This window comes from Macrobrachium nipponense, chromosome 6 (genome assembly GCF_015104395.2).
Source record: "Macrobrachium nipponense isolate FS-2020 chromosome 6, ASM1510439v2, whole genome shotgun sequence".
Classification (NCBI taxonomy): domain Eukaryota; kingdom Metazoa; phylum Arthropoda; class Malacostraca; order Decapoda; family Palaemonidae; genus Macrobrachium; species Macrobrachium nipponense.
The window spans coordinates 16704108-16720459 of NC_061108.1; the positions used below are offsets into that span (position 1 = coordinate 16704108).

Sequence of the window (16352 nt, forward strand, 5' to 3'; positions counted from 1 at the left end):
TTGGTATGATTATGCTTTAAAACATGGTTTTTAAGTAGAAACAACTTATTTTATTTTTTGAAATACTTTATTTGTAATGAGAGCTTAAAATTTTCATGGATTTGTAAGGGTGGGATTGAGTAACCCAAACACGTAAGTGGAATTCAATTACTGTATCTCTGGGTTATATATGAAGTCATTTGAATATGCTCTTAATTTTCTCTCACAGAATGAGACGTGCCTTAAGGTTTTGTCCTAGTTTTTTAAACTACTTCACTTTCATATCAAGTCAGAGTGGCAGGGAGTTATATAAAAATTTATTTAAATTGCAGCCTTTCATAAATTCTTACATCTGAGCAGTTGAAAAGCACTTTTGACCAAGTTAGATACTATATTTTTCATTGTGTTTTGTTGGTATTCATTCAAATTACATGATGGGTGATTTTATAGTAGTACTTGCTGTATAGTACAGGTGTTACATATATTGTAGCAAATAATTTTGAAAGAAATTGATAGCTTTTAATAGTCATGGTTGTTATAGTAATGATATTCAAGAAGGGCATAGCTGTATTTCCTGGCCAATCCACTAAAAAAGAAAGCAACATTGTATACAAAATTTGCATGAGTATTGGAACCCATTATAGATACTTTCTTGCATGGTAACTTTTACAGAGTGAGTGTACTTTTATAGATGTCTGGTTTTCCAGAAGGTACACACTTGATGCGATATACTGGAAAAATATTACAGTATATTCTCATGTAATTTTGAGAGGGTATTTTAGTCTTTTCAAATTCAGTATTCTTTTTAACATTTGACTTATGTGATATTGTCATTCTAAAGGTTTATTTCATGAAAGAAATTTACCTTTTTAGGATTAAATTGAATCCGATCCATTTTAATTGTAGTGACTTAAGTTAATTTTCTCAACAGGGAAAATGTAACCCAAGATGATCTAGTTCCTGCTGTCTCCATCTTCATTACTGTCCTCTTTATTGTTGCTGGAGGATATGTCATGTCCTACTTGGTGTAAGTTTTCTTCATAACTTTCTCTTAGATTATGCACTATGAGATTCTACTAGATAGCCTCTTGGTGGTGATTCTTATTATGGAATCTTCCATAGTTTGTTACCATATAATATTGAACATGTATACACCAAGGATAAGACAAAGAAATTATTATTTCTACTGTAAGATTGTATTATTACTCTAGCTTAATCTTTAAAATAGTATTTACAAGGATACTCATGAGAAAGTTTCTGTCAGCTTTTTGGTATGTAGTTCCTTTGTTGAAAGTTGAATAGTATTATGGTTATTTGAGGATAGCAATTTCAAACAAACGTGAATTAGTTGTAAAAAGTTGTTCTGATATGACCATTTCATTTTAATATAAAAGTTAATTGAATGTTTTTCCATCTAAATAATATGAAATTCATTTGAAGAGATTACATTGATCAATGTTTCTCTTTATTGCAGAAAACTAGAGGAAGAGCGTGTAAGCAAAACAGGAGGGGTATTTGTTGATCAGACTGGGAAGCTGAGGGTTCAGCCTCAGCTTAAAGTGCATGAGCTACGAGGAGAAACCTACAATGGTCTGGTACGAATGTTGAAACCAGGATGCCGTACACTGGTTATGCTTTGTGATTCAGAAAGCAGGGCAAAATTAATGCCTAAATTCCACAAAGCTTGTTGGCCATATAGAAAGTAAGTTGTTCCTCTATGTATGCTTTGAGTTTTTAGCTGTCTTTTTAAATGATGTAAGCGATATTAAATTTCAAGAAGTGTGTAAGTCTATTTTTAAAAGATGTAAGCGATAATAAATTTCAGAATAAAGAAATAACTTAAGATTTCAGTGTGAAAAGCAGTTGGTGGAAGTTTCTCAGTGTAGTTCTGATTATTTGGAAAAATGGCCTTAATATGAATTACTGGAAAGTTTTAAACTCAGCTGAATTCATTAGTGCATATACCTGCTTCTCTTTGTGTAGGGGAATGGGGGCTGTTGGATAAGACTTTTTTTCTCAATTTTTAAAATATTGTCATGTTGCTTGCTGTGTGCTTTTTCTGCTAATTTGTTATTTTTTCAACAATTACTAATTGGATTTAGAATTTATCTTCAAGGATGAAAGGGGTTGAAACTGAAGCTGAAGCTTTCATGTTGCATCCATTCCCTCAGGTCTCATATTCAACTGCCAAACTTCTTAGGCTTACTTTATACTTCTATTGTCACTTATCATTTAAGAACAGTTTAGTATGTTTATCATGTTGACAACTTGTTTTTATTTGTTATTAGGATTTTAAAGTAGATTTAATTCCCTTTGTAAGAATGTTTATTAATTACCCACAATTTTGGTTATAAGAATTTATTTCACAAGGGTTTTATTCAATAATTTTTTTATGTTTTTGAAGGTAAAAATGATACACTTATCATAACCTTTCTGTTATGCTCTTAGTTGATTAATGGAAGTGTTGGATCTTTTGGATTGCCTTGGATATTGACCATGTAACTACTGGTCTCAAATCTTGGTCTGCAACATAGCCTGGCTGCTTTGGCTTTCCACAGTTTAAGAGTCAAGCTCCCTTGTTTGTGGGGTATAATTGAATGGTTTTCCCATTTTTACTTATATTTTTAGATTTTGTTTATTTGAATTTAAATAATACAGTAGCAGTCCCCAGTTATTGGCGATCCTGTTTTATGGCACTTGTTTAGCTATGAAAATCAGGAATTTTCAACACCTATAATAGGTACTGGTGCTGATACATACCTAACAGAGGCGCTGAAATTTGGTTATTGGTACCGATATCCGGTTATTGGCACTGATAAGCAACGAATATTCGCTGATTTTCAGATATCAGAGATTTTCACATGTCGTCACGGCATTGGAACAGAACCCCCATTGATAACTGGCGATGCCTGTAATCATATTTATATTTTTTGCTTTTTATACATTATATGAATTAAAATTGATATTTTACATATATATAATATATACAATGTATTTGTTCTCTCTCTCTTGTTCTTTTTTTTTTCCTGTGGAAGTTTGCTAGGCAAGGTCATGACCTTTTGCTTTCTACCTTACGAATTTGTGCAAGTTATGGAAAGATTTACCTTGTTTAATGAAGGTATGATCCTGAGATAGTCTGTTTAAATCCAGGAGTTCTGTTGCAAGCAAGATCTTCCTGCTAGAAGGGACAATCTCTAGAGAAACTCATCTCATTTGCTTTAAAACATTGTGTTTGGGGCTAGAGCTGATGAGAGCCTGTTCAACCACTTATAAATTGGAGTTGAAGGCTGTCTTCCTATGACTAAGCCTTCATTTGGCTTTTAAGAGGCAAGGTACTGTGTGCTATTTCTGATAACTACACAGTGGCTGCCCTGAAGAATCTTAGTGGCACAAGATTGGAGTTTATAGCTTTGCAGTAAAGATTTTCATTAGTATCTAGATTCATTCTGGGATGGCTTAGTGTGGTCACAGACTACCTCAGGAGGGCAAAGCAGTTTCTTTCATGCTAGAGTTATTGCACCAAGAAATTTTTAAGGTAATTTGGTGACAATGGGGCTCAGTTATGGAAGATCTGTTTGCAACAAACCTCATAAAGTACCAGTTTTCTGCCTAGCCAGTATAAAGTGGAACATATACCGGTACTATACAGATTCATCCTCTGTAGAACATGGAAGTTTATTTTTATTTTTTTTACCACATCCAGGGTCTTGAGTACCTCATGAAAAACCTTTGAACCTCCAAGATGATTGCCCTACTTTGGCCACAACAAGAAAGGTCTTCACAATTCTTGCTGATAGACGACAGCACCAGGATGATTTCGATTTGGAAGAAATTAGTCATATTTTGTAGACTACACAAGAATATAGTTATTACAGCTTGCACATGTGGAAGCTTTTTTTTTTCAACCTATTGTCAGCATGAGAGGATTTTTTGTACAAGTTGCCAAAGCTATTGCCAGCCCTTGCAGAGTTTCAGTCATCAGTCACTACCAAGCCTGAGTGGAGATAGTTCTTTAGGTGGTCCATTGAGAGAGGTATTACTACTTCACTGCCAATAACCTGCTAATAATTGACATTTGTGTTTCTTAGATGGTGCTTCTGTCTTGGACATCAAGGTCTTAAATTTCATGGTTAGATGTGGGTTCTTCAGTGGAACTTCCCAGCTTTTGAGTGGGATTTACCGTGGAAGTTTACTTTTACTTCAGGGCGAGAGGCACTAGAAGGGATTATTTTTTACTTACTTTCTACAGGCTGCTCCAGGAAACAGATTTCCAGAAACATGATCTAATTGCTCAGGCAAATGATTTAGGGCCTATATTATTTAAAAGGAACCTTGATGGCATTGCAATTGCATGTGCTGCCATTTAGAAGTGTCAGTCACCTGCCCATAGGAAGCTCTATTTGACTTTCATGGGCTGTTCTGTGTTAGTTGATCTTCATAACTGACCAGAGAGACACTTTCCATTATAGCCCCCAAGAACTTTCCATGGATCCTGCAACTCTGTCAGCATTCTGAGGCGTTCAGCAATTCAAGCCTTCCTCTGTGTGAGTGATGGGTTTGTGGTGAAATGAACCAGACTTGTTTTTCCTTTAGCAAAATAGATTTTCATGCAAAATCATCATTCATTTAGCAAGTGCTCTCCTCCCAGCCCCACTTATTTTGCAACTAATATTCTAAACTGTACGAAAGTGATACACTCCCTGTGAACCTGAGGATCCGATGAGAGCATGTGCTTATTATTATTATTATTATCATTGTACTTAGGAAGCAGACCCTCTCTCAAGCATACTTTATTAAAAGTAATGGCTACTTCAGCAGCATTACACTTGTAGAGATTCTTCTCTATTTTCCGAATAGCGGCTTTTTCCGTGCTACTTAGACAGGCTAGTAGAGCGCCTATAGAGGTCATGATCAAATACAGTCTAAATTGGTGTATATATTTGAATTTTACAGATAAACTATGATACCATAGTTTACAAAGTCATTAACGATATATATATGAGAGAAGAGAGAGAGAGAGTCATATATATAATCGTTAATGACTTTGATAACTATGGTATCATAGTTTATCTGTAAAAATTCAAATATATACACCAATTTAGACTGTATTTGATCATGACCTCTATAGGCGCTCTACTAGCCTGTCTAAGTAGCACGGAAAAAGCCGCTATTCGGAAAATAGAGAAGAATCTCTACAAGTGTAATGCTGCTGAAGTAGCCATTACTTTTAATAAAGTATTATTATCATTGTTATTGTTATTATTATTGTTGTTGATGATGATGTGTCTGGTATACCAAAGACTGCTGTTTCTAGGTTTAAAAAATATTTTGGTATTTGTGTAAAAGGGCTTCCACCTCCTTTTTCCATGGGTGGAGTAAGAAAATTTTAAGTGACTATGCTTGTGATGCACCATGTGTGGAGTTGCATTTTTCTCCAAAGTAATTTATTGTTGGTTTGTTACTTCCATATGGTGAACATGGCGGCAGATTCACTGATTGTGCTCGTTTGTATTGCCATATTCAATTCGTGATGTGGTTTGTGTTGTCAAATCGGTTTTCTATAATTATTTTTATAGTTAAAGTTGCTATGTTAAAATTTAATGAGAAACTTGCTGTGCATGTTCTGTTAGGAACTTGGTAATTTCATGTGTCTTTGGAATAGATTATGAAAATAATTTTTATTAATGTTTCAGAAACAAGACACTTATGTTCGCATTTTTGAACATTGAGAGGGCGTCAGCCATGGAATGGTACAAGCGAATTCTTATCTTGGGCTTGCCAGAGCCTCGTGATCTCAACATCAACCCCAAAAATACAATAGGAACTGTGATTGCTCTTAATGGACACAGAAAGTACTATTGTTTATATCATGCTAAACATCCAGAGTCTGTGTTTGGGGTAGGTGCAGCTGTTTATTTTTCAAATTTAATTAATTTTTTCATATATTTTTTTATCTTCTAAAAGTATAATTCTCACAAGTCCACCTGAATATTTTATAGTTTGTTTCATTTGCATTCCAGTAAATGGATAAATGGCCCAAAATGTAATTTCATACAATCAACTTACCTGTCAGATATATACATAGCTAAGACTCCGTCGTCCCCGACAGAAATTCAAATTTCGCGCCACTCGCTACAGGTAGGTCAGGTGATCTACCGGCCTGCCCTGGGCGGCAGGACTAGGAACCATCCCCGTTTTCTATCATATTTTCTCTGTCGCCGGTGGTATCAACATTGTTGTTATTACCTCCTGACTTAGATTCATTTTTCAACCTTTGATCAACGTTTTTTCGGCTTTTTGGTGACGTATTTGGATCGTGTTTTGGCATTCGCTACTGTGGACTGTTTTGGAATAACTCTTTTGGATTTTTCTCAGTATGTCTGATTCTAATGTGAGTGTGAGAAGTGTGTGAATGTAGGCTGCAGGGTGAGGATACCGAAAGCTTCGGTTGATCCTCACACTGTATGCCGTAAATGTAGGGGGGTTCAGTGTTCTGCTATTAATACTTGTAAGGAATGCGAGGGATTGAATGCAGAAGAGTGGAAGACTTTGACTTCTTATTTGAAGAAGTTAGAGAGGGATAGAGTTAGACGGCTGAAAGGTGTGAGTTCAAGGCCTATTGAGCCTTTCAACGGATAATTCTAATCCTACTGATGTAGATTCTCCCTATATATCTCATTCTCAGAGTGCTTTTTCGGATTCGGCATCGGGAAATCGCCAATCTGAAAGCTACTATTAGAGACATGAAGTCCAAGATGGCTGACTCAAAGGTAAGGCTAGTGATAGTGAGCATTTCAGTGAAGTGAGTTCTCCCAGTGTTGTGGAGGGGGGCGTTTGATCGTCCCTGCGACGCTCCCAGGCCTAGACCTCTTCCAAGCTCCCATGCCCAGAGGAGAAGAAAGTCGAAAGCCTTAAGGAGGTCGTGGGGAATCCCCAACGGTTCAGACGTCCCTTCAGCTAGCTCTGCTTCATGGCAGGCGGCTCAAGGGCGCTATAGAAAAAGCGTCTTTCGCGAGTGTTTCTCGTCCTCTCCCTCTCCCCTCACCTAAACGAGGGTGGAAGGAGTCGAACTTGTCGAGACCGCTGAAGCGTCATATGAAGCCTGACATAGATTCGAGCCCAGAGCGCTTCTCAGATGACGCTCCGTCTGCTATTAAGAAAGCGAAGGTGGCGTCAGCGTCACCTGACGCTTGCGAGGAAGTACCCCTTCATTCTTCTTCCCCGAGTGATGACGAAAGGCGTCATGCACTAGACGTGGGAGAAGCGTCAAGAAAGATAATTATGGCAGTTCAGGAACAACTGTCATCTCTTGTGGGGAGTTTTAGCGCCACCCCGTCGGAAGGACGTGACGCTTCCAATTAAGAAGTCTCGTCCTCTCTCACCTGCTCAAAGAGAAGCGTCAGACAGACGTGACACTGCTAAACGTCTTGCAGAAGCTTCGAGTTCGAGAGCTAGAACGGGGGCTTACGAGAGTTTCGTAAAGCCAGAGAAACGTAAGACGTCTTTTAGAAGTGAAGCGTCATTGAAAGCGGATCTTAGACGTGACGTTCCGTCCAATATTATGACGCCAAGTAGGACGCCTTTAGAGAGCGGAGCGTCTTCCAGCGCGCGAAGCGTCATCAAGACGTCAGCAAGAGACGTCAGCCAGGACGCTCGGAGAACGGGAAGCGTCATACAAGGCGTCTTCTAAAAGTTCAAGAGAAGCCGGAGCTTTTGACGCCTTCCAAGTCTTTTAGAGCGGGAAAGAGGAAGGAGTATCATTCCCTTAGCCCCTCTCCTATTAGGAGTTTGTCTCCTCCAGAAGAGGAAAGTTCAGAAAGGAGAACGGAGACTCAGATAGATCCCGAGTTGGAGGAAAACTCGGATGATGAATATCATGGAAGAGAGGGTCTGTCCAACTATAAGGTTTTGACTACCCTGCTTCTTGAGGAGTATGGAGACGAGTTGACTCCTGCTGTCCTCCTTCTCCGCGCTCGCTCTTTTCCAGTGCTAAGACGAAGAAGCCTTCGTCTTTTCTAAAAATGAAACCCCACCATCTCGATGAAGAGGGCATTACCACGCCCTTAGACTCATGGATGAAGTCTAAGAAAGACTTAGTCAGGACAGTTCTTTTGCATGCCTCCAGCAAGATTAGCTGGGAAAAGAGGCATATGGTATAAGACGGGAGAGAATATGGGTATCGCTCTCCCTTCTACAACAGAGGCAGATTTTTCGACTTTAGTTGACGCTTCACGTCGACAAAGTCTCAATTCAGCACGAATTATGTGGGGTATTTCAGAACTGGATCATCTCCTCAAGGGACTCTTTCATGTATTGGAAGTCTTCAACTTCTTAGATTGGTCCCTTGGGGTGATGTCCAAGAAAGCCCATGATTCGGAAGGAATCGAACCTGAAGCCCTGTTATGCATTTGTCTTGCATTGACAAAGCGGTACAGGATGGATCTTTTGAAATCTCTTCATTATTTGGAGCAGGTCTTTTAAAGAAAAGGACGGTGTATGGCGCCTTCTTAACAAAGGCAGTCTCGCATGCTCAGAGGGTCAGCTCTACTGTATTCGCCTCTTTCTGACTTTTTGTTCCCTTCTCAGTTAGTGAAGACGTTGCTCACTCTTTAAACTGAGAAGGCGACTCAGGATCTTCTGACGCAGTCAGCTAGGAAGAAGAAACCTGTTTTTCTCTTCTGCATCTGACAAGAAAGGACCTAGTACATCAATGCAGCCCTTTCGAGGTGGTCCGACCTCCAGACCTCCCGCAAGAAGGAAGGCTCCGGAGAAGAGAGGTAGGTCTGCCTTTCGTCCTTTAAAAAGGGAAAATGAAACATCTCTCCTCCAAGCACCAGTAGGTGCCAGGCTCCTGGGATTCGTGGAGGCCTGGACAACTGATAGACGCAGACGCGTCTTCATTGACTATCATAAGGAAGGGATATCGTATCCCTTTCCTGAACACTCCTCCCCTAACGTCAATACCAAGGGAACTATCAGCCAAGTACAAGGACCCTGTGCTGAGGGATACTCTTCGATCGATGGTGGAACAAATGTGGGACAAGAGAGCGATCAGAACTAGTACTGGATCAAAACTCCCCGGGGTTTTACAATCGCCTTTTTCTAGTGGCGAAAGCCTCGGGAGGCTGGAGACCAGTACTGGACGTCAGCTCTCTGAACAAATTTGTTCAGAAGGAGAAGTTCTCCATGGAGACTTCTGCTTCAGTCCTAGCGTCATTACGACAAGGAGATTGGATGGTGTCTCTAGATCTCCAGGACGCCTACTTCATGTCCGATCCACCCTTCATCGAAGAAGTACCTCCGTTTCATGACTGGGGGAAGGATCTTTCAGTTCAGAGCCTTGTGTTTCGGCCTGTCAACACGCTCCTCGGTCTTCACAAGCCTGATGAAGAATGTGGCGAGGTTTCTTCACCTCAAAGGAGTAAATATCTCTCTGTATCTGGACGACTGGCTCATCAGGGCCAGATCAGAGAGAGTGCTTGGAGGACCTAATGTTAACTCTAGATTTGATCAAGGCGTTTGGGATTGCTCGTGAACCTCGAGAAGTCTCAGCTGACCCCCAGACCAGACCTAGTCTATCTGGGGATTCGGATGGATTCTCGGGTTTTCGAGTTTTTCCTTCGCAAGAGAGAATCGCAAAAGGTTTGCGAATAGTCTCTCCTTCTTAGAGAAGGAACAAACGTCAGCGAGGGAATGGTTGAGCCTTCTGGGGACGCTTTCCTCGCTACAACAATTCTTCCCTCTAGGAAGACTACATGTACGTCCGCTTCAATTCTTCCTCAAGAGGTCTTGGAGCTGGAAAACCGGACAACTGTCGGACGTTTTTCCCATTCCAATGGAGACAAAGTCACACCTACAATGGTGGTTGCTCCCTCTGGAAGAGAACAAAGGGATCTCTCTAAGAACACAGAACCCAGACCTAGTGTTGTTCTCCGACGCGTCGGAGAGAGGTTGGGGAGCGACATTAGGCTCAGAAGAGGTGTCAGGCACCTGGGAACCAGCACAGGTGACTTGGCACATAAACTGCAAAGAGCTCTTCGCCGTACATCTGGCTTTGAAGAGCCTAGAACCTCTGGTAGCAAACAAGGTAGTGCAAGTAAATGTGGACAACACCACCGCACTTGCCTACATTCGGAAACAGGGAGGGACGCACTCCTCGTTCCTTTACGAGCTGACGAGAGACCTATTACTTTGGACGTCTCACAGGAACATCTCCCTACTGACAAGGTTCGTACAGGGAGTAAAAGAATGAGGGCGGACAGGATCAGCAGGAGGAAGCCAGGGTCATTCATACAGAATGGACACTACACGAGGGAGTGTGTCCTCGATCTCTGGTCTCTGTGGGGGACTCCTCATGTGGATCTCTTCGCAAACATTCATTTCAAAAAGGCTCCCAGTGTTTTGCTCGGTGTGGGAAGATCCAAGAGCACTTATGGTAGACGCCTTCCTGCTAAATTGGTCTCGAGTAGACGTTTATGCTTTTCCCCCATTCAAAATCCTGGGGTTAGTAATGAAAAAGTTTGTGGCGTCAAAGGAGACGAGGATGACGTTAATAGCTCCACCCCCTTTTGGCCGGCCCAGGAATGATTCACAGAGGTGGTAGAGTGGATCGTAGACTTTCAAGATCCCTACCAAGAAGGACGGATCTTCTCAGACAACCACACTTCAAGAGGTACCATCAAAACCTCCCCGCTCTCGGCTCTGACTGCCTTTCGACTATCGAAAGACTTGTCAGAGCGAGGCTTTTCTCCGCGAAGTGGCAAGCGCGATCGCGAGAGCACGCAGAACCTCCACTACGAAAGTATACCAGTCGAAGTGGGAGGTATTTAGAAGGTGGTGTAGAGCCAAGAAGTTGTCCTCCTCCTCTACCTCTATAGCGGAAATTGCTGATTTCTTGCTATTCCTGAGAGTAAAATCTCATCTAGCCGTATCCACAATAAAGGGATACAGAAGTATGCTCTGGCTGTATTCAGGAACAGAGGATTAGATCTGGCAAATAACAAAGATCTCCACGATCTCATAAGATCTTTTGAGACTTCAAAGTCTAAGGAACCAGTACCTCCGAACTGGAACCTGGACGTAGTCCTCAAATATCTGTCATCGGATAGATTCGAACCTCCTCATCTCGGCATCGTTTAGAGACGATAACTAGAAAATGCCTATTCCTATTATCTTTAGCTACGGCAAAGAGAATTAGTGAATTACAAGCTCTGCAGGATAAAGTAGGATTCAAGGGAGAACTTCGGCTATTTGCTCGTTTAAGACCCTGTTTTTAGCGAAAAACGAGAATCCCACGAATCCCTGGCCTAAGTCATTCGAAGTCAAAGGAATGTCGAGTCTCGTAGGCAGAGAAGCAGAGAGGTCTCTATGCCCTGTTAGAAGCGCTGAAGTTCTACCTTCAGAGGAAAGCGTCAGTTGGGAGGCTCTAGACAAGGTCTTTGGTGCGCGGTAAAAGACCCCACAAGACTGATGTCCAAGAATGCTCTGGCGTTCTTTGTAAGAAACGTCATTACGGACGCTCATAAGGTCTGTCCTGACGAACAGTTACAACTAACTGAGAGTAAAAGCTCATGAAGTAAGAGCGGTTGCGACGTCTCTCTCGTTTTATAAGAATATGTCGCTTAAAAACATCATTGATACGACATATTGGAGATGCAACAATCAGTATTTGCATCTCATTACTTGAAAGACGTACGTGTGACGTATGAGAAGTGTTTTTCTCTAGGTCCTATCGTATCGGCAGATACGATCTGGGTACGGGAGCCGACACCAATCCTTAAATGTATATACTGTTCTTCTTTTTGGATATGGTCGAGAGTCTCTTCGAACAATGGAGGACTTAGGCTCTCGCAACTGGGCTGGCCGTCTATGTTGTTCAGTAAGAGAATTCTTGTCATATCCAACAGTTGGGTATAATTTTTTTTTTTTTTTTTTGAAAATTATGTATGTGTGCGTAGTGGTTTTTGAGTTACGGTTGTTGTGACGAGTTCGGGGATAACTCGTAACAATCCTTAGTTCTAACATATGGTTAGGATCAGGTGGTCGGGATTGGTTGTTTGTGCTCCTTCATAAGGTGGATTGTCATATAAGTGGATCAGCACCCATTGACAAAGTCCTTTAGGCTCTGCCGAGTAAGTGGATAAGACCCCATCGGCAGACCCACAAGAACTCTTGGCCATAGATCACATATCTCGCTAAAGTTTCTTGAGGTGATGCAGACTACTGGGCAAACACCCACGAAGTCTACCACCTATCAGGTAGGAACCAAGGTTTTATTTATACCTACAACATATGTTGTTTACCTGTCTATTCCATAGTAGCTGTCTCTTACCCTCCACCGAAGGGTGCCAATCAGCTATGTATATATCTGACAGGTAAGTTGATTGTATGAAAATGATATTGTTATGATACAATAAAGTTTCATACATACTTACCTGGCAGATATATACAATTAAAGGCCCACCCAGCCTCCCCGCAGGAGACAGGTGGAAGAGAGAAAATATGATAGAAAAACGGGGATGGTTCCTAGTCCTGCCGCCCAGGGCAGGCCGGTAGATCACCTGACCTACCTGTAGCGAGTGGCGCGAAATTTGAATTTCTGTCGGGGACGACGGAGTCTTAGCTATGTATATATCTGCCAGGTAAGTATGTATGAAACTTTATTGTATCATAACAATATCATTTTATTTGTTTACAAATCTGTAAAAGGGAGAGATAAACTTTTTTTTTTCAAGTGAAGAATAATTTTAATGATCAGATGGTCTGTATGGAATGAAATGTTTGTAAAAGAAAGAGTCAGCTAAATGTCATGGTTTTATTTGTAATTTTGCTGATAGTTGTTCTGTGGATATTTTGGAATATGGATTCAAAGATTTTTACGTATCGGGGCCTCGTATAAACCGAATACGTAAACGGAAAATATTATATGGAAATGCAAGGTAACTGGATTTTAACTTAGCTTTAAAAAGAGGGTTTTGGTATTATTATTTTTAGAGAAAAAGGTCGCCAGAAAACTCGGCTAATTACTTTACATACATTTATTTACAAGAGGCCGGTTAATGGCCTGGAGAAAGAGTGAATGCAGCTTGTCCGCACGGGGAACAATATTATCTCTCACAAGGGGATAGCTGGCCAAAATGAGATTCACGTAAAAGCTGGTTTTCAAAATTATTCATATTATCTTGCGGTAATGCAGCACTTGCGGGCGCGAAGACTTGGACACTTGACTCAGCAAATCTGGAACAGATCCCAGATTAGACACAAAATAAAAAAGGAGGACTTGTTGCACAAGGCTACAGTTATTCAATTTTATCTAACACTGGGTAAGGGCTCTAGCGTTTAAGGGAGGTATTCCATGAAGGTTTAAACTTGAAACAGGTCACAGGCAGCACGTGACCCGATGGGGGACAAAGGGAAGTTCAATCGAAAAGTGATAAAATAGGAGTTTTTAAAATGGAAATTAGCAAGAGTCGTCTTGGAGAAATAGAGCTGGTTGGATTTGCACTTTCTAGACGTACCTTGGAAAACCTGGAGGCTTGAACATGTGTCTGATATGTTAAGGGGGTCCGGCCTCCGGCGCCAACCAGCGTTTTGGACAAAGGGCTGACTTCCCATCAGAGGTGTAGGTGCGTTCGCCTTGCTTTAGGTCCTGGCCACGACTGAGAAAGAATCTAGATGTTTTGGAACCATCTGGTTTTCACCCTTATCCTCTGGCATTGCCTGAAAAGTGAAAAACAACCAGCAAATTTGGAAGGGAAAGAGGTCTTATGGTAAGAATCCCTAAAGCCCATACCGAGGCCTAGCTAATCCTGTGACCTGCCTGTCTTACCCTAAGCTCTGGTCTAAAACTGAAATGCCTTTCCCGGTTAAGTTTGTGTTTCCCGCCTAAGAATCAGCTGATTTTAAGGAGAAAATGGCTGCTCTTTTAGAAATAAAATGAATTAATAAACTCTGGGGAGACGAGAGGGGCAATAAACTTATTAAGATATAATAATTTATTTTTATATTTTGTATATTTTTAAGCTGTAATAATTTAATATGAATTTTCACCTCAGATATATGATTTCAAGAAAGAACATTTTTCTCTGCTTATGTATGTTTAGTGTTTCATAAAGTAGGTTTGCTTTCAAATTAACTGGTTTTGCCTTCTGAAGATTGAAAAATTTTAACTTATAAAAAAGTCTATAAAAAAGTCCATCATAACTTTAATTTTTTCTTTTTTTTGTAGGCTGGGTCTCCTGCTACATCTGAGTCTGAGGGAGGACTTAGGAGAAGAGTAAGTTCTTGAGTTTCTTATTGTTACTTGTTATTTATAAAGGGTTACCTTGTGTAATATTTTGATGTCCTCAAATGTTAGTAGACTTGTTGAACGTGAACCTATGCAAGGCACTTTAGTTAGTGAAAGAATGAAATTTTCTGATAAACCTGCAGAATTCCCAGCTGGTACCTTCTCAGATGATAGTCTCTTTAGGGTTGACACTGAATGCTCAAGTTCTTTGTGCTTTTCCCTCCCCAAGAGAGTGGAGTCCTGGCTAAAGACAGTGGACGAGTTCCTCTCTCTTCAGATTCGTTCAGCGAACAAATGGATGAGTCTGCTAGGAACCTTAGCTCCCATAGAAAAGTATGTATCCCTAGGAAGACTAGTAATCAGAGTCCTGCAGTTTTTCCTCAAGGCCAGCTGGGACAGAAGGAAATATCTGGACCCCTTCACATTTCTGATAATTCCTGAGATCAAGCAACACCTGCTTTGGTTCAGATCCAGACAGAGGTTGTTAAAAGGGAAATCCCCTCTTCAGAACTCGACCTGAAATTTTATTCAGATGTTTTAAATGTATGGTGGGGAGCTATCCTGGAAGACAGGGAGGTCTCAGGGAAGTGGTCATAGCAACAGATGAAGAGTCACAGTGTACAGTTTAAAGGAGCTAAAGGCAATCCACTTGGGGCTCCAAGCATTTCCCATAGAGGTGTCGCAAAAGACAGTAGCAGTACATTTGGACAACACCACAGCCCTCACTTTTATCAGCAAGCAAGGGGGACTTTGCTCAATCTCGCTTGCAAAGCAGCGAGACTTTTTTCATTTGGGCACAGAAGAATTGGACAAATATAGTAACAAGATTTGTCCAAGGAAAGATGAATGTACTGGCAGACCAAGTCATCCCCATGGAGTGAACCTTAGATCAGTCAGTTTGTCAAAACCTTTGGAAACTGTGGGGCAAACCCATGTTATGTCTCTTTACGACGTCCAAGAATTATCGGCTTCCCCTGTTCAGTTCGCCAGTCCCAAACCCCTTAGCATGGACAGCAGATGCTATGCTACAGGACTGGTCCAAGAACGATCATTATGCCTTCCCTCTATTCGGGATGATTAGGGAAGTCCTGAACAAGTTCAAATCCACCATAGCATATCAGTGGCATTGATAGTGCCCTTCTGGCCATTGTGAGAATGGCTCCCGGACCTTCTGGAATTACTAGTAGAGACTCTGAGGCTTGTCCCTCAAGGAACAAGTCTGCTCAGACAGCCGCAATAAAGATGATTTCATTGAGGCTTGTCAAATCTAGCTCTGACCGCTTAGACTGTCAAAAAGCTGCTCAGAGCTAAAGGCTTTTTAAGGACAGTTGCAGACTCTGTTGCAAAATGCAGGAGACTGTCTTCTGCAGATGTCTACCAGTACAAGTGGTCAAACTTCCATGCTTGGTGCAGAAACAATTATGTCTCGACTACTAAAACATCTGAGACTGATTCAAAAGGTTTATCAACCTCCACAATCAGAGGGTACATTTCTATGCTTTAACTCTGTATTCCAGCATAGAGGCATGGATCTGGCTAATACATAATCAGGATTTGTTCTGATACGTATACAAACCCTCGGTCCTTTAACAATAGGAAGGTACTTAGCGGCAGCTGAACCGGTCATAAGCTTCGAACAAGGGGGTTCGGTAGTTAACTACTTGTCTGGCAGTTGGCGGTCAGCCCGACTGCGAGGAGAGGAGCCACTTTGCTTTCGGGCCGTGTTGGTGGTTAGACGTGTTGCTCGCCTCTCTGCCCGCCTCTCGTCGTATGCTTTGTTTTCTTCACTGTGTGAAGGCTTTTCTCTTTTCCTTTTACTGTGTGTGTGTGTGTGTGTGCAAGGCTATACGCAAGTACAGTAGTACCTCGAGATACAAAAGGCTCAACTTACGAAAAACTCGAGATACGAAAGCCAATATGAAAAATTTAACGGCTCTACATACAAAAATTTTCAAGATACGAAAGGTTTCTGAAAGTCCGAGATTCGCCCGGATAACAATTTTGGAAATCGCGCTGCCATCTTAGTACTAGTAGACTCGCCACCATCCTCCTGCTCTCCCATTGGTTCCTGATGCTAGTCGCGGCC

At 41.2% G+C, this 16352-nt stretch overlaps 1 protein-coding gene across 1 annotated transcript in view; it reads left to right on the forward strand.

Annotated features, from left to right (window-relative positions):
• Window positions 1-16352, forward strand: part of LOC135216442 (dnaJ homolog subfamily C member 16-like) — a 301782-nt gene that overhangs the window by 236916 nt on the left and 48514 nt on the right. The window contains 4 exon segments of the mRNA XM_064251813.1: window positions 911-1006; window positions 1454-1681; window positions 5673-5877; window positions 14207-14254. Coding sequence (XP_064107883.1) covers window positions 911-1006; window positions 1454-1681; window positions 5673-5877; window positions 14207-14254 — 577 coding nt within the window.